General features: G+C 35.3%; 1 protein-coding gene across 2 annotated transcripts in view; it reads left to right on the top strand.

Moving 5' to 3' along the window:
- Positions 1 to 1,802: 1,802 nt before the first annotated feature.
- Positions 1,803 to 25,900, top strand: part of LOC136029074 (probable methyltransferase-like protein 24) — a 110,336-nt gene continuing 86,238 nt past the window's right edge. The window contains exons 1-3 of one of the 2 annotated variants that reach the window (XM_065707122.1): positions 1,803 to 2,048; positions 5,742 to 6,045; positions 14,841 to 14,999. In XM_065707122.1, coding sequence (XP_065563194.1) covers positions 1,848 to 2,048; positions 5,742 to 6,045; positions 14,841 to 14,999 — 664 coding nt within the window. In that variant the 5' untranslated portion in view covers positions 1,803 to 1,847. The remainder of the gene's footprint in view (positions 2,049 to 5,741; positions 6,046 to 14,840; positions 15,000 to 25,900) is intronic. The other variant, XM_065707121.1, reaches the window with a different exon arrangement.

The following is a 25,900-nucleotide window of genomic DNA, read 5'->3' as shown; positions in this document are numbered from 1 at the left end:
TCGTCAATAACTCGCTCTTTACACTGGAACTTGAATTTTGTCCCAATTCCTTAAGAATGACCTATGAATCACAAAGGCCGTAGAATAAATAGTTGAAATTACTAGAAATACTTTAGCTTAAAGAGCAAGGTATTACGGGGAGGTGAATCCCTCACATGTGTAATAATTTCTGTTCGTTTTAAGTTTTAATGCTGCTCCTTACTTTCAGTTGAAAAAAACTTTTCATATTTATTTTTTCATTGTTTTTTTTTTAAATAATGGCAGAAAGTCCTGCGCTCCCTTCATTGGAGTTCTCTTCCCCCATGACAAATTCTTCCATGGATCCTCCCACGTAATCCCCCCTCAACTTCCCCCCCCCCTCCAAACCAAAAAATCCCCCTGAAAATGTCTGTACACTTCCCAATAGAGATTAATATATGTAAACAACGGTTAAAGTTTGTAACTTGCAGCCCCTGCCACGGGGACTGTGGGGGAGAAAGTCGTCCCCTAAGACATAGTTATTAGGTTTTTGGACTACGGTGAATAAAATGGCTATCACAGAATTTTGATCCGGTGACTTTGGGGAAAAAATGAGCGTGTGAAGGGGCCTAGGTGCCCTACAATTTTTTTGGTCACCCAAAAAGGGCGCTAGAACTTTTAATTTCCGTTAGAATGAGCCCTCTCGTGAAATTCTAGGATCACTGAGTCGATACGATCATCCCTGGAAAAAAAAAAACAAGAAAACATGAGAAAAAACAAATTTGCTTTTCACAGCAAAAAATGTGAAATCCCACATTTTTATAGATATGAGCTTGAAACTTCTACAAGAAGGTTCTTTAAAGCGCTAAATCTGATGGTGTGATTTTCGTTAAGATTGTATTACTTTTAGGGGGTGTTTCCCCCTATTTTCTAAAATAAGGCAAATTTTCTCAGGCTCGTAACTTTTGATGGGTAAGACTAAACTCGATGAAACTTATATATTTAAAATCAGCATTAATACGCGATTCTTTTGATGTAACTATTGGTATCAAAATTCCGTTTTTTAGAGTTTTGGTTACTATTGAGCTGGATCGCTCCCTCACTACAATTCGTTTCCACTAACTGTTTGATTCTGCATCGAAAGCATCTTTTTTTTCCGTTTTTCCTTTTCCGCAGCTAGCGGGGCACTAAAACATCATAGAGAGTGATGGTTGGGAATGACAGATCCAGTGATTTTATTTATCATGGCCATTGGAAAAGAGGAAAATAGAAACTGGATTTGGATAGATTAGTTGACGATTTCTCCAAGCAGCAAAGTCGCCGCTCCCCCTGTTTTAGATATATTTGCTCAATGTTGTTCTTTTTCTATCTTCATTAAAAAAAAAAAAAATCGAAGAAACCCTTGTCCCCCCACATTCATCACTCCACTGAAACCCCACTGAGGGGTTACAGGCCTTTTTCGAAACTCTTATCGCAATTAAATCATGTTATTAAAATTTACAGAAATAATAGTTACCATTCCTAATTCAGCTTCAAATTGGTTTTTTTCCACAAGATAGTTTCATTTCTAAAATAGGGGTTTTAAACTTACTGTTACTATGGGCCCTGCTTCACTTTTTACTAGGTTTAAGCTGTCGCTGCAACTATCATAAGGAGAACCATCAGGCTGGTCTATATGACAAGCAAAAAGAAATTAGAAGAAAAGTAAAAAGTCAAGCTTTTGCTAAAGGCATTAAAGTTACGTACTGAAAATCGTGATAGATTTTATGCTAAGTCAACTCTATTTAATTTTGAATACAAACCCAAATGAATTCTATTCTAACCAGTTTCAAAATAGTGAATCTTATGCTTGCGCAGAAGTTCATTCACCTTAAGATACTTAGTTAGTAATGGTCTTAAAGGGAGACCACGGATTTTTCACTTGGTTAGTGATTTTAACCATAGCTTGGTTAGAACTTATTATATTATGGAGGATATTGTATTCTGAGATATTGTATTCTGACAAACAATGTGAAAAAGCAAGTTGTTTTAAAGGTAAAGACCACCAGTTCGCCCACAGTGGAGGATTATCCGATTCAGCAAGGCCAATTGTAAGTAAAAAACGACTTTTTGTGTGGAGGAAAAGTGGTACCAATAGGAATAAACCTGTCCCCCGGCGCTGAGTTTGAATATGGTCAGTGCACTAAATAAGAAATCAAAGTTATTCAGGTACTGACACAGAGGCAAGGGGCTTTGGGTTGGGCTTGTGACACCTCAGAAATGGTATAATATCCTCCATAAAACCCTCTGTTTTTCAAGTAACCGTCTCTTTTTGTGTTGGTCTAACCCCCCCCCCCTGTGGTACCATGGAATAAACTCCTGTTCAAATGCTTGGAGCTGCAAATAAAGAATTTATAATTTGCCAATTGCATTCCCCATAAGTCGAATGTCGTAGTAATGACATATTGCAATGCTTAGCATAAAAGACTCATTCCGTTAACCCGTTTTTTTTTTTTTAGCAATTGTCATTTTAACGGAGTATGGAGTCATCGACCACACCCAGAATTGTAACAGCCATGAATTTTGTGCTGAAACAGTTCGTGGTAATGAGTGACCCGACTCAATACTAACCGAAACTCTAAGAAATGAAATTTTTATACCAAAATATATTAAAAGAATCGGCTTATTATGTTGATTTCAAATATATAAGTTTCATTAAGTTTAGTCTTACCCATTAATAGCTGCTAGCCCGAGAAAATTTGCCTGATTTTCGAAAAAAGGAGGAAACACCTGCTAAAAGTCATAGAATCTTAATAAAAATCATACAATCAGATTCAGTGTATCAGAAAACCCTACTGTCGAGGGTTCAAGCTTCTATCTGCAAAAAAGTGGAATATTGTATTTTTTGCCAGAAGAAAGGTCACGGATGCGTGTTTATTTTTATTTATTTTTTTTCAGGGGTGATCATATCGACCCAATAGTACTAGAATTTTGTGGGAGGACTCATTTGAATAGAAATTAGTAGCTCTATTGCCCTTTTTAATTGACCAAAAAGATTGGGGGGGGACTAGGCTCCCTCCTCCGCCTCTTTTTCCCAAAATCGCCCGATCAAAATTTTGAGGTAGCAATTTTATTCATTATAATTGAAAAGCCAAATAACTATGCCTTTAAGTGTAACATGACCAAGCCCCCTCACAGCCCCAGAGGAAAAGTCTTTAAGTTATAAAATTTCCTCATAATTTACGCTTAATATTTGTTCTTGGGAAGTATGTATACATTTTTGTATGGGAAAGGGGGACGAATATTCTGTTGATGATGGGGATTTGCCAGAATTCCTAAACAATGGTCGATACGATCACCCCTGGGAAAAGAAAAACAAATAAACAAATAAACATCCACCCGTGATCGGTCTTCTGGCAAAAAATACTAAGTTCCACATTTTTGTAGACATGCGCTTGAAACTTCTACAGTAGAATTCTCTGATACGCTGAATGCGATGGTGTGATTTTCGTTAAGATCCTATGACTTTTAGGGGGTGTTCCCCCCTATTTTACAAAAAGAGGCACATTTTCTCAGGCTCGTAACTTTTGATGGGTATGACTAAATTTGATGAAAGTTATATATTTAAAATCAGCATAAAATCTGATTCTTTTGATGTATCTATTAGTATCAAAGTTCCGTTTTTTAGAGTTTCGTTTACTATTGAGCCGGGTCGCTCCTTACTACAGTTCGTTACCACGAAGTGTTTGATATATTTTGAAGGCACTTCTACTATACTTAGCCCCCCCCCCCTGAATGCGTCAAAATATAGTCCAAACTATATATTTCCCATGTATTTTTCTGTTTCTTGATTTCTTCACTGCTGATTCAATTTAGGGGTATACGGGTTGAAACAAGAATGCCGCTTGACAAAATGCTTGGGAAATATATAATTTCGGCTGCATATTTGAGCATTTAGGGGGGTTTGGTGTAAAGTGTAATGAAAGCACCTTCAAAATTTTTTCACTATAATATTTCTGCATATTATGAAAAAAAAAATTTTTTTTTCCTCTCAATAGCCCCAATCCAGAGTTTATAGGTTACTTTTCGGGCATGACAGCGACGACGACCACACTGCCTTTCCATCGCAAACATCAAACACTAGAAGAGGAATAGGGAGTTATTTTCGTAAGACAGTGGAAATTTAATTTTAACGAATATTTTGGCCCTATGTCCAAGGGCCGTCCTCAGCAAAAGATAAATATATACAAGAAGAAAAATTACAGCAACATACGACCAATAAAAATAAAAAGATTTTTTTTAAACAATCCCAGCATCCTTACCTCAGCGAAGTTGAACCAGGACTGATAAAAAAGTTTTTAAAAAACGAATTCATTTTAGTTTTATTGGTCGTATGTTGTTGTAAATTTTTCTTCTTTCATATATTTATGTTTTGCTGAGGATGGCCAAAGGGCCGAAATATTTATTCAAATTAGATTTCCTCTGTCTTACGAAAAAGAATTCCCCGTTGTTCTTCTTGTCTTTGATGTTTTTATCATAAAATGCACAAAATATCACTGGACATATTTCCTTTCTTTGGCTCCTGTAATTCTTGCCGAGTTTGTGTGGATGCATATTTCTCTGCATAATTTTGCAGCAGGGGAGGCACATAATTTTGCGACAGGGGAGGCACATAATTTTGCGGCAGGGGAGGCACATAATTTTGCGGCAGGGGAGGGAACCGACCGAACACTCTCCCTGCCACTGGAAACCTGAAAGCACCAGGTTTAAATATTTGATAAGAAATGTGCTAACTTTTAGGGAAAAAGAAGGTAAAATTTCGACGAAACTTTTAGGGATAAATCCATCACGCAAAATTGGACCTGGAAAGGTGTTTTTGCATAATTGTAGCATAGACACATTTCGTAAATACCAAGAGTTTTTTATGCCATTCTGTTGTGATTCCGACAATTGTGACTCTTAGCCAGATTTGAAAGTTGTTTAAAAGTTGGGATCTATGTCTCTAGAATTTTTCAGACCGTAGGGAGGAAGTAGAGTTTCCATCTTCTTTGGATTTTGGTAAATTGATTAAAAATGTTTTAATAACGTAAATTAGTAGTTAGTTTTAATTTGATTGCTATGAGACTGAGGCATTGTGATTAGTTGCATAAGTACCGGTTTGCATCCTCTCCTAAACAGTAAGATAATTTATAAGAAAGCGAAAAACAAACAGACAGAAAACACTAAATTTAATACAAATACGAAAGATACAAATAAGAAATAAGAAAGCGAAAAAGAAGATTATACAATTAAGATTATACAATTATACTTATTAATACAAATAAGAAAGCGAAAAACAAACAGACAGAAAACACTAAATTTAATACAAATACGAAAGATACAAATAAGAAATAAGAAAGCGAAAAAGAAGATTATACAATTATACTTATTAATACAAATAAGAAAGCGAAAAACAAACAGACAGAAAACACTAAATTTAATACAAATACATGGGCACCATTAAGCTGAATTTTACGGGGGCTTACCTGGTGTAATCGGCACTTCCAGTGCTGTATATTAGAAATCTCAAAGCAAAATATAAAACTGTAGGGCAGCACCATTTAGCCAGGGGGGCTGGAGCCGCCCCTCCCCCCATATAGTTGCCCATGTACAAATATTGTCCTTATTCGAATCAAGAGGATGTGGAGGGGTGAACAAAAAGAGTAAAAAAAGTAAATACAGACCCAGAGTAAGTACCATGAATACATATGTAAACTAACAAATATACTATAAAAAGGATTAACAAAATTGTTTTTAACTCACAGGATATTGCCCTGTGGCATAATTGGAACAACTTGGGAGCATGTAAAAATCTCAAATTTTTTGGAGGTCGGATTTGGAGGGGTGCAGTCAAATATAGGGAAAATATGAACGGTCATAAAGCTGTTTGTCTTGATGGAAATATCAGACCAGTTCCTGGTAACTGCCTTGTATATTCTTTTGGAGTGAAGAATGATTGGTCTTTTGAGGATGCAATGATGAAATATGGATGCGAAGTGTACGGCTTTGATCCGAGCATTATAGAACCAAAACAGACTGGAGTGAGGAAATTTATATTTTATAAAATTGGTGAGTTTTTTTCCAGCTTTAAATTACGTTCCCCAATTTTAATCTTTTTGTGAAAAATTATACATCTTTGTGTTCGCATCAGTATATTCTTCATACAATTCGGTAACATTCTTCTTTGGAGCAGTGTTTGAGTAGTCCAAGTACCAATGGGCTAGATCCGACTGATATGAAGTAAATTTATTTTTATAAAGCTAGTTACAAAACGAAGAAGAAGTTTAAAAAAAAAATAAAGAACTATATTAAACTTAAGGCCAGCAGAAATTAATTCCTATAATGGTTCAAACTCGAAACGGTATTTGTCTTTTAAACAGAACACATTCAAGAATTACACTGTCTAAAATCTGACAAAAACCGGTTAGCCTCTCTGGAATCGGTTATGATTTGCTTATTTTGATTGAGAAAACTACGATGTGGGTAAATTTTAATTAAATTATTTAATATTTAGAGGTGGTTAGGGGTTTGGTTAAGTTAAGTTAGGTATTTGATATAATACGTTCTGCGTGGCCTGCTGTCCATAGTTCTTTGTCGTAGTTTTCATAATTTTGCTTTTAAAATATTGTGTTATCATCATGTTTAGGTATGTTTAATTAAAATTTACCGAACTTCACTTCTTGTGTTCCGCCGAATAGACAAGTACCTTCAAAACGACAAGAAATTGCTGTTATAAAATAAATGAAACCCAAAGGGAACAGAAATTAAAATAAACCATAATAAAACATGTCCCAATATAGATGAATAAATAAATATTAAAGCGAGTAAAAATTAAATTGAATGTTCAAGTCAAACTTAAAACGAACAAAAATTACCACAAATAGGTTTTTGGCTACTGCCCTTTTTCCCCTTCCCCAACCGTAAAAGTCTAAAGCTTGTTGGGTCAATTGACTTCTATGGAAAACTACATGTATCTATCTTTAACACTATACTTTTGTTTTTCATAACATCGACAACGAAAAAATATAATATAAAATTCCTATAATCAAGATGACTGGAAATAAATAATGAAAATAAAACGCAAATTTAATATAAAACATCCTTCCATTACTGGAAGGGGCATTCCTGGACGGGAGAAAGATATTCAGTGCCGCTGAGTTTTAGCAGAGTCTAATTTCGTTGAAATTCATTGATACCCTATAATTAAAAATTTGACTTCATTTGATTAGTAACCAATAAAATTTCAGCTACTTTGTGCGCGTGAATTATTTTAAACATGAATTTCTTTTCATCCTAGAATTAAAATTTGGTGACTATAATCGTCCCGATGCTTTTTTTTTACTATAAGCTAGAAGGATAGACGTGCAAAAAATTTAATACCTTTTTTGTGTAAAAAGGCAAGAGATTAGGCCAAATCTCTAATAACCAACGAAGCTTCATGTTCAGTAAAATGAACTCTTCTTTGGATATGGCGCAAATGCGGGCCACCCACTACCTTCTGAGTTTCCATTCCTGGAAACTCAGCAGTTCACATTTTTATTTGAATGTCATTTCTATTTTTATATTTCAACGTTGTAAAAAGAAAATATTTTCGATATATTTCGTTTTCAGTAAAACGCAAATGACGCAACAAGCTTAGTTTTTGCTAATTACTCAGACGGTACCTACGCGTTATAGCGACCACACTGTTATTCTTGATATGAGTAAAACCGATTTCCTTGTCTGCATTTGGAGATAATTAGCTTAGTCTCAGGGAGATAAACTACTATGCAGGTACATTTTAATTAAATATTTAATAACACTGTGCTGGGTAGAGAATTTAGAGTGGCGAAACCCTATATAGGCCAGTGTATTCTCCTGATGAGCCCTTATGTTGGGTGTTGCCTCTGAATTATTTGTCTATATTATTTTTTCTATTGTTTGGTAAATGACGACTTATACTTATTGACGACATGACTGCCTGTCCATGGATTATTCTTTATGGTTGATTGTGTGTGGCTATGCTGTTTGACCTATGTGATTGTATGGATGAGTAGGGTTAAGGCCTCATTCAAGTGCTGGTCTATATTAATCACTAATTTAGGAAAACAGTCTTCCTTTTCTCCTTCTGTCTCCTTTTTTTCTTTTTTTTTTTTTTTGTGTTTGTGCTGTATTATTGGTGATTTCTCTTTTCATTATATATAAAGTTGGTTTGGTATTTCATATAATGCGTTCTAGGTGGCCTGCTTTCCATAATTTTCTGTTATAGTTTCCATAATTTTGTTACTTAAGTATTATATCATTTTTTGTAAATTTCATTAGGATTAACCTAACGTAAGTCTTGGGTGTGGTCGCTATAACACGTAAGTACCATTTGAATTTTTGTTAGAAATTATTTTTCAATGTCTAAGGAAGTGGGGACAAAAAAATTAATCTCCCCTACAGTTGGTGCCCCTGAGTGAAGCTGTAATAACGCATAAACAATTATTCATGAGTCAAAACACAGTTATTTGGGGTTCGGTGAAAATTCGACTATGCATTGAAAAGTTTCATTAGAAGACACAAATTACATAAAAACAAAATAAACTATGCAAGTGTCAGGGTAGAATAGAGTATGGCTAAAGCTAAGATATCACCATCCACTTTTATTTCTGACCAAAAAGACGTCTAGGTTGAAAAAAATAGCCCTTTCAGAAAATTGTCAAATAATTCGTGATAATGATATGCAGTAAGGAGCGACGCGGCTCCATAATAACTGAATCTCTAAAAAAGAATATCAAAAATATATTTTTATATCAATATATCAAACAGTTCGTGGTAACGAACTGTAGTAAGGAGCGACCCGGCTCAATAGTAACCAAAACACTAAAAAATGGAATTTTGATACCAATAGCTACATCAAAAGAATCGCATTTTAATGCTGGTTTTAAATATATAGGTTTCATCAAGTTTAGTCTTACCCATCAAAAGTTACGAGCCTGAGAAAATTTGCGTTATTTTAGAAAATAGGGGGAAACGCCCCCTAAAAGTCATAGAATCTTAACGAAAATCACACCATCAGATTCAGCGTATCAGAGAACCCTACTGTAGAAGTTTCGAGCTCCTATCTACAAAAATGTGGAATTTTGCATTTTTTGCCAGAAGGCAGATCACGGATGCGTGTTTATTTGTTTTTTTGTTTTTTTTTTGTTTTTTTTCCCCAGGGGTGATCGTATCGACCCAGTTGTCCTAGAATGTTGCAAGAGGGCTCATTCTAACGGAAATGAAAAGTTCTAGTGCCCTTTTTAAGTGACCAAAAAAATTGGAGGGCACCTAGGCCCCCTCCCACGCTAATTATTTTCCCAAAGTCTACGGATCAAAATTCTGAGATAGCCATTTTATTCAGCGTAGTCGAAAAACCTTATAACTATGTCTTTGGGGACGACTTACTCCCCCACAGTCCCCGTGGGAGGGGCAACAAGTTACAAACTTTGACCTGTGCTTACATATAGTAATGGTTATTGGGAAGTATACAGGCGTTTTCAGGAGGATTTTTTTGGTTTTGGGGAGGGGTTGAGAAGAGGGGGATATGCTGGGGGAACTTTCCTTCGAGAATTTGTAATGGGAGAAGAAAATTTCCATGAAGGGAGAGCAGGATTTACTAGCATTATTAAAAAAAAAACAATTAAAAAATAAAAGTGAAAAAGCTTTTTCAGCTGGAAGTAAGGAACAGCAATAAAACTTAAAACAAACAGAAATTATTACCCATATGAGGGGCTCACCTCCTTCTAATACCTCGCTCTTTACGCTAAAGTATTTTCGGTAATTTCAACTACTTATTCTACGGCTTTTATGATTCAGGGGGTCATTCTTAATGAATTGGGATAAAATTTAAGCTTTAGTGTAAAGAGCGAGGTACTGACGATGGGGCGAATCCCCTCATATATGTAATAAAAACATGAGAATACAAAAGTTCTTTACGTAAGCTAATTTATAAGTTACGTAAATCTTTTACCAACAAAAAGATTCGTAAAAAATTAAAAGTTCTCGTTGCCTTTTTAATTAACCAAAAAATCGGGGGGCAACTAGGCTTCGTCCCCCGCTCTTTTTTTCTCAAAATCATTCGATCAAAATTATGAGAAAAACATTGAGCCAAAAAAAAAATATGCAAATTTCGTTTTGATCATTCCTCTGCGGAGAGCCAAAATCAAAACATGCATTGATTCAAAAACGTTCAGAAATTAAATAAAAAAAACAAGTTTTTTCAACTGAAAGTAAGGAGTGACATCAAAACTTAAAACGCACAGAAATTACTTCGTATATGAAAGAGGCTGCTTCCTCATCAACGCCCCGCTCTTTACGCTAAAGTTTTTTACTGTTTTAGAAAGAAGAATTGAGAGAAAGAGTCAAACTTTAGCGTAAAGAGCGGGGCGTTGATGAGGAAGCAGCCTCTTTCATATACGAAGTAATTTCTGTGCGTTTTAAGTTTTGATGTCACTCCTTACTTTCAGTTGAAAAAACTTGTTTTTTTTATTTAATACACCAAAAGAATTGACTTATTATGGCCATTCCAAATATATAAGATTCTTTTTGTTTAGTGTTACTCATCAAAAGATACGAGCCTGAGAAAATCTGACAGATTTTCAAAAACTGGGGGTAACACCCACCCACCCTCCTAAAAATCAAGGAATCTTAATGAAAATCATACGATTAGATTCAGCATATCAGAGAACCCTACCGCAATGGTTTCAAGTCTCTATCTACAAAAATGTGGAATTTTGTATTTTGTGGATCACGGATGCATATTTATTTATTTATTTTTTATTATTTTCTTTTTTCCCCAGGAGTGATCATGTCAGACCAATGGCCCTTGAAGATTGGCATAGAGCTCATTAGAACGGAAATTAAAATTTCTGTTCTCCTTTTTAAGTGACCAAAGAGATTGGAGGGCGGCCGGCCCCCTTCCCCCGAGTCCCTTCCCCCCAAAGTCGTGTGATGCAAATTTCTAAATATCCATTTTGTTCAGCAGAGTTAAAAGATCCATTATGTTTTTGGTGATGGAATGACCTTGCATAGTCCATGGGGAAAGGGCTGAAGCTGTATCGGGCATATCGGCATCTATATACCGTATCGGTATTGGACACATCGTTAAACACCGTCAGAACGTTGTAATTTTCTTTTTCTTGAGGAGCTTTGTTTTGCTCATTTTTACTCTGAAACTTGCTTTGAAACAATTCAAACATTAATGCTCATAATTTTTTTTTTACTTATAATATTTCACTGTCGTTTTGTGTTGTGTATATTACTTTTCCTATTGTAGCTCTGATGTTATATAGTCAAGGCTGTAATCAAAAAGTTCGTGGTAACGAGCTGTAGTAAGGAGCGACCCGGCTCAATAGTAACCGAAACTCTACAAAACGGAATTTTGATACCAATAGTTACATAAAAAGAATCGCAATACAATCTACAAGAATACAAGCTTAACGAAAATCACACCATCAGATTCAGCGTATCAGAAAACCTTGTTGTAGAAGTTTCAAGCTCCTATCTACAAAAATGTGGAATTTCGCATTTTTTGCCAGAAGGCAGATCATGGATGCGTGTTTTTTTTTTTTTTTTTTTTTTTTTTTTTTTTTTTTTTTTTTTTTTTTTTTTTTATTGTTTTTTTTTCCTCAGGGGTGATCGTATCGACTGAGTGGTCCTAGAATGTCGCAAGAGGAATCATTCTAACGGAAATTAAAAGTTCTAGTGCCCTTTTTAAGTGACCAAAAATTGGAGGGCACCTAGGCCCCCTCCCACGCTCATTTTTTCCCAAAAGTCACCGGATCAAAATTCTGAGATAGTCGTTTATTCGCCATAGTCGAAAAACCTAATAACTATGCCTTTAGGGACGACTTACTGCCCCGCAGTCCCCGTTGGAGGGGCTGCAAGTTACAAACTTTGACCTTTGTTTACATATAGTAATGGTTACTGGGAAGTATAGAGACGTTTTCAGGGAGATTTTTTGGGTTTAGGGGGGAGATTTGGGGTGGGGGTGACGTGGTAGGATATTTCCACGGAGGAAATTCTCATGGGGGAAGAGAATTTCAATGAAGGGGGCGCAGGATTTTCTAGCATTATTTGAAAAACAATAAAAAAATAAATATGAAAAGTTTTTTCTACTGAAAGTAAGGAGCAGTTTTAAAACTTAATACGAACAAAAATTATTACGCATACAAGGGGTTTACCTCCTCGTTATACCTCACTCTTTACGCTAAAGTATTTTTAGTAATTTCAACTATTTATTAAACGGCCTTTGTGATTCAGAGGTCATTCTTAAGGAATTGGGACAAAATTTAAGCTTTAGTGTAAAGAGCGAGGTATCGACGAGAGTTGAGCCCCCTCATATACGCAATAAAAACATACGAATATAGAAGTTCGTTACGTCAGTTAATTCGTAAGTTACGTATATTTTTTACCGATGAAAACGTTTTTAAAAGTTCTAGTTGCAAGTTCTAGTAATCAAAAATTGGAGGGCAACTAGGCCTCCTCCCTCGCTCCTTTTTTCTCAAAATCTTCCGATTAATGGCAATTAATTAATATGCAGATTTCGTTTTAATTATTTATGTGCGGAGAGCCAAAATCAAAACATGCAATAATTCAAAAACGTCCAGAAATTAAATAAAAAAACACAAGTTTTTTTAAATGAAAGTAAGGAGCAACATTAAAACTTAAAACGAACAGTAATTACTCCGTATATAAAAGTAGCTTTTCCTCCTCAACGCCCCGCTCTTTACGCTAAAGTTTCTTACTGTTTTAAAAAGTAGAGTTAAGAGAAAGAGTCAAACTTTAGCGTAAAGAGCGAGGCGTTGAGGAGGAAAAGCCCCTTTCATATACGGAGTAATTTTGGTTCGTTTTAAGTTTTAATGTTGCTCCTTACTTTCATTTAAAAAAACTTGTTTTTTTTATTTATCAGTGTTTTAAAACAAATGAGCTTGTGACAATAGAAACCAAAGGAAGTCCTCAATATTTGCTTTTCCTACCCTCAATTACACAAGAAAATAATCAATTGACGGATAAACTAGAGTTTACATCTTTAAATCTATAGGCTTAGTTTCGAAAAAGGGGGTGTTACATCCCCTAAATGTAAAAAAAATATTAATAACAATCACACCATAAAATTCAGATTATGAGAGAACTCTACTGTAGAGGTTCAAAGTTCTTATCTGCACAAGTTTAGAATTATGCTTTTTTGGCTTGAAGAAAGATCAGGGATGTGCGTTAATTTTTTCCCCGGGTGATCGCACCAAAGCAGTGTCCCTAGAAAGTCGAGAAAGTGCTCATTAGAATAGAAATGAGTAATTCTAGTGCCTGTTTTAAGTGACCAAGAAATTGGACGGCTATTAGCCACCCTCCCATGCCCTTGTTCCCAAAAGTCGTCTGATCAATATTTTAAGATTGCTATTTTGTACAGTATAGTAGAAAGGCACAATAACTATGTCTTTGGATATGACATGACCCTCGAACTCCACGGAGGAATGGCCGCAAATTATGAAATTTTGTCCATTGTTTACGCATGAAAATTGCTATAGGAAATTATCAGGGGGATTTTAAGGGGGGGGGTAATTTGTCAGAATTCGTATGCAAAATTCGTTTTATTTGTCTTTCTTTCTCGTTAGCGACCCCCCTCCCCTTTTACATGTGGAAATGGTTTGGGGGAATAGTCCAAGTGAAATTTTTAGTGGAGTTGGAATTGCCAGGGGATTTGTACGTGGGGGTATTATACACGAAAGAACTTCTCTATGGGGGAAATATCACCAGAAGAAATTCTCCATGGGAGAATCTTTCCCATGGAGAAACTTTCCTTTGGGTGGACGTATTTCCAGTAAATATTTTCCTAACAGGAGGATTCCCCCATGACCTTAAAGAGGCCTTGCAATTAAATAAAAGCAAGTCTTCCTTCAACTGAAAGTATGCTCAGTAGTATTTTTCAAACGGAATCGTAAGCAAGAAATTTTCTGGGGGGGGGGAATTCGCATCGAGGATGAAAGTGTCTGGGGATAACTCCTTGTCGGATGAATTTTTCGGGGGAGGACTACCTATGGAGAAATTTTTCATGGGGAGGATTTTCCACGGAGGGGGTGGAATTTTCAAATTAAACGTTGCTTTCAGTAAAGTGCAAATGAAACCTAAAATTTTTTTTAGGGGGAAGGTGCCTTGGGGAGGAAGATTTCACTTTTTTGTTGTAATTTATGCGTGTTTGAAGTTTGAATCTTTCATTTGTTTTACATTTCTGGTCTGATTTCTGACCAGATTTTCTATTTCTGTTCGTTATAGATTTTAGTATCATAGTTTGTTTTAAAAATAATATCATATATAAAGTGATTTATGCTCATTTAAACTTAACACTTGCTCTCTGCTGTTCGAGGAAAAACTTAAAAAAGATTAACTTTACGATACATTCCATATGATTTTGTTGAGTCAGTTTGATTCTTCTCTGATACACAAGGTATAATCTGAATTACCCTAAGTCGAAAAAGTTGCGTTTTGTTTTTCGGCACAAAATGATTCATGCGAACCAGATGAAGCAAAAACGAAAAACGATTTGATTTATTTAATCGAAAAACGGACACTGGTTTATTTAATCCTTTGAAAAAAAAACCCAGCAAATATAAAAAAACATACAATGGGATAAAAGGCGATTTCTCTAGTGGATGCGTTTTTTAAAGACTCATTTAATGTATTAGAACGCTCCCTGTAAGTAAACTTTTTCGCTTGACCGATTCAAGTCGGCAAGATACATGTTTTACGTGTAAATATCGGATAAAGGCTGACAAAAAATTCGAACTGTCAGTTTTTACGTGGAAACGTAGCTGTGTGAAACAAGGCCTAGTGGAATAAACTATTATATATTTGTTTGATTTTAGGCCTTCAAGGGAAAGATGAAGTAAACAAAAGGGGTTGGGAAATGAAAAGTTTGCGATCAATCATGAAACTTCTTGGTCACGAGAATCGAATAATTGATGTCTTAAAAATGGATATTGAAGAATCTGAATATGAAGCTATTCCAAATATGATTGATACAGGTAAATTAAATATATTCCATATTTTAATTTTATGTTTATAGCATAGATTACTTAAGTGTCATCATTTTTTTGCTTGTTTTCCGAATGTCCAAAATAGATTAAGGCCCCAAAAAGCAAAAAAGAAATTAGCAGATGTTTCAGACCGGTAGTCACCTGGAGACAAGATGTCTTTAGCATCAAGTAGAGAAAGGAAAATTAAAGGAAAGTAAAACAGTTCAAAATAGGGATGATACCTTTTTATTGACAGTGAATAGATATAAAATTATTTAACTGGATATTTCGAACACATACACAGTGTTCATCATCAGCAGTAAAACTAAAAGACATGAATAAAAATAAACAAAATTTATACCTAATAAACCAATTACATATAGTTTATTGCTCTTATTTTTTTCAATGCAACAGCGGAGGCAAATCTCTTTGACCTTTTCGGTTCCGGTTCATTAGAATTATCTGACATATTACGTGGACAGAGGTCATAGCTCTTAGGTGAGGTGATATTTACTTTATTTGACCTCAGTAAATTATCATAAATTGAGTTCAATCCAAATTCACGTGTATCTCTGTTTATGGAATTATTCTCGAATTGAATCTTTTTAATTTCGATTGTTTCCCTGAAAATTTGCTTTAAACCTTGGTCCCTAGAAATCAAAGAAACATTTCCAAACAAAATAAAATGATTTGGAAAATTAAAGATATGTTCCGAGAAGGCCGACGTGAAATCTTCAGGTTTGGTATTTTGCTTTAAAGACGATGAAATAGAATTATGATGTTGTAGCAATCTCGTTTTTAAATTCTGGTTAGTACGTCCCACATAAGAGCTTCCACAAGTACATGGGATTTTATAAACCCCACTTTGTTGCTCTACGGAAGTCCGATCCTTTCCAGAATTTAAAAAACTAGCCAAAGTATTACTATCTCTTAAAGCTACCCTTAAGCCATTATTTTGTAAAATTCTTTTAAGTTTTTCACTCAAACCTGGAACATATGGTAGAGAACAAAAAATATCTTTCTTTTCTGTTGTTTCCAGAATATCGTCAGAACATTTTAGAAATTTTTTCTTTCTTTTCGAAAAAGTCTGGTCAATTAACCGACCCGGATAATGGTTACTTATTAAAATCTCTTTTAACAACAATAATTCCTCCTCAATGAATTTTGGAGAACAAATTCTAAAAATGCGGTCAGTTAAGGACATGATTAAACCAATTTTTACTTGGGGAGCATGACCGGAGAAAAACGACAAAAATCTGTCATTGTTAGTAGGTTTTCTGTAAATCTTAAAATCCAGACTATTTTCATTTTTTAAAAGAATGACATCCAGAAAAGGAAGTTTATTATCCTCTTCTAATTCTATTGTAAATTTCAAATCCCCTCCCCAAAAATTAAGATGTTCTAAAAAACTTTTTAATTCCTCCACCCCATAATTCCATACTGAAATTATGTCATCCATATATCTCCCCCAAAATTTATGTTTTAAAAAGTATGAATCTAACTCTATTGCTTCAGTATTTTTTAAAAAGCAATTTGCTAATAAAGGACTTAAACGGGCCCCCATGGGTAAACCATTTACTTGTTCGAAAAAAAAACCTCTGAATTGAAAAAAATAAGAGAACATGTTGCACAACCTAACTAAATTCATAATTACACCGACTTCCAAAACTGTTTCACCACTAATTAAGTCCAAATTTTTTAGTATCTTTCTCTCAAGAAGAATTTCTGCGGCTTTTACATCAATACTCGTATACATTGACACTATGTCGAAACTTGAAATTATAGAATTTGAAGAAATCTCAACTTCTTTTAGTTTTCTTTACAAGTTCTGACGAATTCTTAATGTAAGAAATTTGTGTAGACATGAGTGGTTTACACAATGACACTAGCCACTTACTCAGAGCACTTGTTGGTGACTTGTTACTCGCAACAATTGGTCGTAATGGCAGATTTGGCTTATGTATCTTTGGAAGTCCGTATAATTTAGGGCACAAAGAACCTCTTGGTAAGAATTTGTAGAAAAGTTGGGGTGTAATCTTCCCTTCTTCCTTCAAACTCTTTAACTCGTTCTTAAACTTCTTTGTGTATGAGTCCGTCGGGTCAAAAGAAAGTTTTTTGTATGTGTTTTCATCTTTCAGTAAAGCGTTTAATTTTAAATCGTAGTCCTTGGTGTCCATTACCACTAAAGTGTTACCCTTGTCTGCTTTTGTAATAATAATAGATTCATCCCTTCTTAAATTATTAAGAATCTTTATGTCTTTGATAGAATTATTAGGGATTTCTGGTTTTAAAGCAAACTCTGACAGGGTTTTAACTGTAGAAGCTCTTACTAGGCTAACATCTTTGATTAGGATGGGGTTTCTATGTAAAGATGTTTCTATTGAAGAGATAATTTCTTCTACTGGGACTTCATTAGTTTTAAAACAAAATTTTGGACCTTTTTCTAATACGGACTTTTCTAATACGTAAGATGAAAGGAAAAGGGAAAACAAAAAAGATAAGAATAGAGGGCGTAATCTTTGGAGAATCTTTGTAGGCTTTAGCATCAAAATTTCTTCCATGGGCCCTAAGCTTAGAAAAGACCCTAGTGGCAAGTAAATTGTGCAAAAACATTGCACAATTTCGATACTAGTGAGGAAATGAGTCTGGAGTTTTCCCTCTATGTGCATACATAAATAACAAAAATTTATTTGAACCCTCTATACATACTAAATGCACTTGAGGAGTATGGAAAAAGACACATACATAATAAAACACTTATCATCATGAACATTAAAAAATACACTGATAATACCTCACAAGCAATTAATAAACCCCAACGGAAGATCTACGACTGGCTCAGATCGTTGTTTGAATCTGCCTTCTTAAACATCATGTTATCACATATCTAACAAACTCCGTAACGTTTGGATTATATAACTGTTACGTGACCAAATAGGAACACGAAGAAAATACTTACAAAATTTGAAAAAGACACATCGAATTTGTTGACGTTCTGACGCGGTAAAAAAACTTTCATAATGGCACCAGAAGAAATACATGAGGAGCAAAAAACGAGTTATAAAACCGACCAAATGTCTTTTTGTCAAATTGACTTTTAACTCTAGAAAAACGCCCATAGGACTTTCTCCATCTCTCTCTCAACATATTTATTGTTAATGACCTTGTTGCTCAAATCGAGGTCCAGAATGCAAGTCCAAGGTACTTGAGAGACGCAGTTGCAAAAATTGAATCAGGGCTAACCTCAATTTTGGAATCGGGAGGGTGATGACAACCAAAAACGAGATATTTAGTTTTGACTTTTAACTCTAGAAAAACGCTCATAGGACTTTCTCAACCTTTCTCTCAAATATTTATTGTTAGTGACCTTGTTGCTCGAATCGAGGTCCCGAATGTAAGTCCAAGGTACTTGAGAGACGCAATTACAAAAATTAAATCAGGGCTAACCTCAATTTTGGAATCGGGAAGGTGATGACAACCAAAAACGATATATTCAGTTTTAGCTGAAGCGACGGTACTAAAGTATTATACAAGAAACACTCGAGAATTTGGATCTCAGACATGAGACATAACCCGCTTTTCACGGTGATAATACCAGACAATTAGTTTTGGGTAGCTGCAAAAACATGTAGTAGCTGTATTTCAACTAAATATTTAGTTGGTATTTTGATTAGGTTATGTTAGTTCAGGCTACGTATTTAATAAAATGCGCTCTGGGCGACGACCCCCCTTCCATAATTCTTTGTTGTCGTACTCATAATTTTGTAAATAAGGTATTATATTTTCATCATGTTTTGTTTTATTTCATTAGCATTAACCAAACTTCACTTCTCGAGTATTTCTCGTATACCATAAGTACCGAAGCGACTCGTAGTTACCTATCTTCAGGTTTAAACGGAGCCCTATCTCTGGTTTTAAACGGAGCCCCTTTTAAATGGATCACTATCCCCTCATTCCATGACAGCCAGCACGTGTTTGTTACTTCTAAGGGAATGGTTTCTAAGAGATGCAGGTGTTAATTACGTAATTGGAGTTGAGGGTCACGCAATCTTGCGTGACTTGATGTATTTATTAGTAGTAATGCAACCTCGCGTGACATGCTGGACTTCAGGGGCCCTTGGGGAATCCCCGATTATAACTGAGTACAGCACACACGTGGGTACTACGTTATGACAGGGGGCACACTTGGGTGTTAATTAATGACAGCGCACAAATGGGTGTTACGTAATGGCGATATGAACGTGGCTTTTACGTAAAGGCAGCGCACAAGTGTGATGGCACATAGTGGAAGCACACACGTGGGATATGACGCAATCTTACAATTGAGTTACGTAATGACGGGGGACAAAGATGGGTATTACGTAATGACAGCGCACACGTGACTATTCCGTAATGACGCCACATACGTGGGATGTTACATATTGACGGGGGCACACCTGGTTGTTACGTAATGACAGCGCACACGTGGGATGCTGCGTAATGACGGTACACATATCGGTGTTACATAATACTTTAAGAGATTTTTTCTTTTAGATCTTTTTCTTTTAAGGCATTTTTCTTTCAAGGTGTTTTATCCTTTCAAGGCATTTTTTCTCCAGGATTTCTTTTTCTTTCAAAATGTTTTTTTTTTAGATTTAATTTTTCTTTCAATATATTTTTCTCAGGGAAACCTTATATTCTAATGATTTAGTCCCCATTAGTATTCGAAAGGGCATTTCCATCCAATAGAATTGAGCGTTAACCAGGATGAGCATGAAAACCTTTCTAGTATTATGATTCAGGATATATATTCTACCAAATAACCTATTCAACCCATGCAGAAATCCCTTCCCGCTTACTAGAAGGATTAAGCTATTGATGACCTGTTTCCTATGCCTGCAATAATTCAAATGCCGAGGGGAAAATCGATTACTGGAATTTGGTTATATTTGAAGTTCACCAGCTTGCTAAATAATGCTTTAGAAGAGTATTATAACCCCAGAAAAGGCCTTTCTTCACTTCTTACCGATATGATCCTAGCATTTTTGGTGGGGTCCTTCTTAGAAAATTTCTAGAGAAATTTTCTAAGAGCATGATATAAATTTGCCCAAAACATAGGAAAATACTCCTTCTTAGAGAACTTTTAGAGATGTTTTCATAGAGAATTATCTAAGTCTGCTCAAAACATAGGAAAACAGGGGCAACTGACATTTGACTTAATTCTATATATTTTTTATGTATCAGTTTCTATCAAAAACCAGCCTGTGACACTCAATGGCTAGCATGTGGCACCCTTTAGAAGATATTATCGCACTTATGGTATTTTTCAGGCATTTTCCAGAAAAGATTTCGTTTACGCTAGTATCAATCACTTAAACTTAATGAAAAAACCTCCTTTAGCGTTTCTCTTGATGACTCCTAGAAATTGAGGCCAGCGTGGGAACAATGTACATAGGAAAATAGGGATACAAGGCATGTGACTTAATTCTATATTATATTTATCTTTGCTTGGTGTTAGTTTCTCTCAATTCCCAGCCTGTGAAACTCAATGGCTATCATGTAGCACCCTTGAGAAGGTATTATCGCACTTCTGGTATTTTCATGCAAGAATTTTCGTTTACACTAGTATCGATGATTTAAACTTAATGAAGAAACCTCCTTTAGCGTTTCTCCTGATGACTCCCAGAAATTGAATTATTTTTTCTTTGTAACAAGTAATTTGTAGTTTGTAAGAAGAATTTTTGATCTTTTGGGGTGTATTTTTGTTTTGTAAGAATTTTTCTTTTGTAAGACCTATTTTGTATGATGTAAGAAGAATTTAGTCACTTATGACTAATTTCTCTATGTAATAACTTTTCAAATAGTTTTCCTAAAACTGAACATACTGTAATTGGTCTATATGAATCACATCATTTTGAATCTTTGGGACATACGTTATAATACCTTCATACAATGCATCCGGTACACATTGTTGAGCAGCCAATGCCTGAAACCATATTGCAAGGTGTTCAAATAGATTTTGGGTTCCATGAAATAAATGTTTGGGCTGAAGACCATCAGACCCTGGCGCTTTTCTACTCTTCAGAAGCCGGATCAGAGTCTTAATTCGTGATGGAGTGATTGTAACGAGGTTACGAGTGTGATCAAGTTTTGAAAGATGGTTTTCTAGGATTTCTAGAAACCTAATATCCAATGGTGGGAGATCGTCAGAAAAAAAAAGAAGAAAAATGTTTTTCCAATGACAACATATTAATTGGATTAGGCTGTAAAGAAGGCGAAGAAGTAAATTTAGATACATATTTCCAAAGCTGTTGGGGATTATTACGGATATCATTTGATAGGCTAGAAACTTGTCTCTGCTTCCATCGACGAATAGCCTGTCGCCGAAGTATCACACCAATGTTGCGCCTTATATTTCTTATGGTTGTGTCCTTTGGTCTAGTAATTTCTATACAAATTTTAAAAGAGTGCAGATCCTACAAAATAAAACAGTACGTCTTCTTGGTAATTATGTAGAAAATGTGAATGATACCGCGTCATGTTTTAAGAAATTACGAGTGCTTAACATTGGTCGGATTCGAGATTATCAAGCTGCTGTTTTGCGTATCGATGTTGCAATGATGTATGTCCTCCAGTTTTTACCAATATTTTTCGAGTAAATCGTTAACTCCACAGGTATGAGACTAGAGAGGCGGATAATTTTATTCTTGAATACCGAGACACCACACGTGCAGCTTTCAGAATAAGGTATTTAGCCCCGGCTATTTGGAATGATATCCCAGCTGGCATTAGGGAGGCTGAACACATTGGGTCATTTGAAGTAAAATTTAAAAAATATTTACTGGGAGCGTTGAGAATTTTTTTTTCTTATTATTGTTAGCCTTTATGTATGTATATTCGGTATTAAAGGGTAATTGAGTGAGAGTGTTTTTGTCCTTCTTTATTTTTTGTTTTTAAATATATTGGTTGAGAATCATGGATTGCAGCTGTCCAACATCAGGCTGTTTGAGCCTTCCCCGGGCGGTTGTCTGTATGTATAGTTTTTGTAATTAGTTGTTTAGTAAAGTAAGTCTTAGTTTATAAACAAGTTGAAATTTTCTCAAGTTGAAATTGACATTGGTAGCGTTGAAATACAATTGCTGGATTTTTATAGGCAGCGCAATAGCGCTGTCTAAATAAAATACGTGTGGGCACAATTTATTATTTATTTTTTTTTTGTCTTAAGCCAGGGCACTGTATATCGAAGGAATTGTCGTAGAAACTTCGAAAAGTGCTCATTGAATCGGGAATTGAAACGGCTAGTGCCCTTTTTTTAAAGTTGAAAGTGATTGGAGGGCAATTAACTCCCCCCACCACGCCCACCATTCCCCCCAAAAAAAACCCACACATGGACTCGCCCCACACATTGAATCGCCCCTTCCCATTTCTAGTCGAATGAGTCCTTTTCGAAGTTTCTACGTTAACTCCTTTGATACCAAGTGCCCTGGTCTAAAAACAAAACAAAAAATAAATAAATAATACATTGTGTCCAAATTGCTTTTTACTAAAGCAGCGCTATTGCGCTGCCTGTGATTCGGTCACAATTGACTCGCTACTCACTCGAAGTTCGTTATCACAAACTATTTGATATTTTTATACAACTTACCTGATTAGTTTGTGCAAAAGAATAACAAAATCCCCCCCCAAAAGAAAATCCTGCGCCTGAGCCTGATTTTTATACTTTAAAATCGTAATTTATAAGCTTTTGGAAGTATAAAAATAGCCTCTGTATAATTCCAAAATTTCTAACTTAGAACCATTAAATAAGGAGCCAATGAAATCTCCCTTCAAGACCCGTTGAAAAACCAAATGGAGATACTATGGGCAGCAATTTAGTACGCTTTCTTCTGTAAATACATAGTTTCAGTGTTTCTTTCACTTTCAGTTAATTTGATTTAACGTTCAAGAAAAGTTGGAGCCACACATTCCCTCTCCCTGGGTCTCTTTTATTTGCACTTTATTTGAATTTATTCCGTGAACTAACTTTTGCAGTTTAGGAGCTTGAGACACAGAAATAATTTGTATTTCAATCACGGGCAATCCCCTGCTTCCTCCCATTGCGTGAGATTACTCTGTAAGGGGAGGGGGAGGATAGTGATACATTTACGGTAGTGTGACAAATATCGCGAGTTCAGGAACGTCAGTCACATATTAATCTTCCTGATTAATAGTTAATCAGAAACATAGGTAACAGAGATTATGTCTATCAAATCCAAAGTGTGATAAGGATACGTCAGAGAAAACAACACAGTAAAAAAAAAACAAAAACAAAGCAAAACTTAACAGAGATGTTAACTTTGTTGATGCATCGAGGCAAGGGTGCTTTCTTCACTAAGCAAAAATTAATTTCTGTAAATACTACTAATGAATAAAAACAAAGGGACTAAAAGCAAGTATTGTCAGTTAATATAGACTGTTACCTTTTTATTCAGCTGACCTGTTTAATAATAAGAGGGCTGATTAAGCAGTTCAGGTGTACACAAATTGGTACATACAAATTTGATCCAGAAAAATCAAGTAATAGTTTTATTTACAAAAAAAAGCATCATATAGCATTTTTTTTACAAAAGTTGAACTACATTGTGCCAGAAGTTTCAAAAATCGGGATCATTTGCTTGATTTCTCGGAATGATTCCTATGCTTTAGAAAAGGCAATGATCGTGATTCTGATATTATTTTTCGTCATTGGTTAGAACACAATACTTTGGAATAAATTTTCGTTAAATATGCTTTCCTAACCAATTTTTTGTCATTTCAATTTCCTACTTCTCGAGCATAAAGTCAAGAAGCTTTAACGTAAAGATCAGCGGTAAAATAACGTGTATGAAGCTAATAAAAAAAAAACATGTGATCCATAAATCTTGGCGTTATTTATCAGCAGGTGTGGCTTGTGTAGCTGTTTCAAATTTCACAATAAGTTTCGAAACCATTGATGTCCAGTTTATAATTGTATGCGTTTCGCAAGGGTGACAATATTCCATTAAAAAAACCTATGTAGTAACTTTATAAGCGCAATCTTGTTTTAGAGTTATGATTTTGATTTAAAGAGTTCTGCTTCCTAGACCTCCATCTGCAAGCCTAGACACAGATGTTTGACTCTGACCAGAAATCTACCTAGACACGGAAGTCCCGCTAGATCTGCACAAGATAGCCAGTTTCAAGCACACACGATGAAAGTGGTGACACTTAAAGCTTCCTAATTGGCTGAATTTTGACATCTTATATACAGCCTCTAAAAGATAGATGCTTGTCATTGACTCTTAAGCCGTGTTCACGCGTTTGCTTGACTACACATCAATTTCTAACTGTCATCACTGTTGATCAATCAGGAGTGCTTACAAAAAAGGAAGCAATTCATGATTGGTGGATTGTGATTGTTCCTAGATATCTAAGTGTGGCTATGCACTTCATGCATGTGAATTGAACTTCATACAAAAAATTACAGCGTCAGAGTGCCAAATTCACCCAGATATCAGGCTAGGCAGGTACCTAGGCATGAAAGTCTCGCTAAACATGCATCTAATAACCACTGTTACTGACTGGTTGGACTGAGAGCTGGGCTCCTCCGGGCTTATGTCCCTCCTGTCCTGTGAAATTTCTTGATTTCGACTTATTATTTTCCACTTAATTCGCCTATTTAGGGCCTTCCATCGGATTTTATGAGTTCAACAAAGACTGCATGGTTTACCAAAATACCTAGTCTGATTTCGCTCCAATCGTCCAAGAAATCACACACATGCTATGGGGAAGTCCTCAATTTATTTACGTTTACTTCTAGTCGTTCTATTTTCTTGAAATTTGCTTTCACTTGTATATTTTCGGTGTTCTAAGGTTGGATGGGTTTAGTTGTGTGGTCTAGCCCTTCATGGACGTTCATGTTTATGCCCACAGATGCAGAACTGCTGCCAGGCAGCGTCACTAGGGTTTTGATCCCCTGCAATTAACTTTGAGCTTACTGTCAGAGGCACTAATGCTTTAGAAGCGCAGTTTCACAATGCAATTGATACAGAGAAAAAAAAAGTCTTAACTGTCTTAATATGATTCGATTATCCTTTTCTTGTGAGGTAAACTGTGATACCTTATAGAAAAAAAAATAAACAATTCCGGTGGTTTATTTGTAATTTACTTTTATTAGTTCTTTCATTGCTGTTGAGTTGACAGATGTGCTCTTATCCTAAAAATTGTACAAGACTATTGAAAATATTTACTTGAGATCGTTGCATTAAAATGCAAGACGTGTTGTAAATCTGCAGCAAAATTGGTGCAAAATGCGATTAATTGTATGTACGACATGTCTTATGCAGCGTCGGTTCATTCAGGGATGGGGAGGGATCAACCTTGCATTATTTTTGGTTTTTTTTTCTTCAATGAAAATACCAGATAAAGGTGTTGTTAATGTAAAAACAAAAAAAGGCGTGTTTTTCAAAATCGAGGAGAAATTTTGGGGACAAAAGCCTCCGATTCTCACTAGTTGTGAGCCTGGTCTTGTGACAACCTAAGATCTACTAAAATTCTATTCAGAATAAAAACGAAATTGGAAAGATTGCACTTAGAGGACCAGTCTCCTCAATGTGGAAAGTAGGGTGAAAAATCTAAATGGAGAATGCTATCAGGCTATCCCTTCCCATTTGTCGAAACTGTTCTTGTGACAACCTTAGTGATTTTTAGGCCATCTTTTCAATATCGTTTTTATTTTGCACAGACTTCCAGTGGCTCCTTAGAAGCCATTGTGACTCTCTGTACACTCCCCCTCCCTCTCGTTATTCAACATCTATAAATATATCTATAAATATATATCTATATATATTTATATATTATTATAATTATATAATTATATAGTATAATTATATAATTATAATTATATAATTATAATTAGTATAATTATATAATTA

The sequence above is a fragment of the Artemia franciscana genome, chromosome 7, assembly GCF_032884065.1.
Source record: "Artemia franciscana chromosome 7, ASM3288406v1, whole genome shotgun sequence".
Taxonomy (NCBI): domain Eukaryota; kingdom Metazoa; phylum Arthropoda; class Branchiopoda; order Anostraca; family Artemiidae; genus Artemia; species Artemia franciscana.
This window is presented reverse-complemented; position numbering and strand designations above follow the sequence as displayed.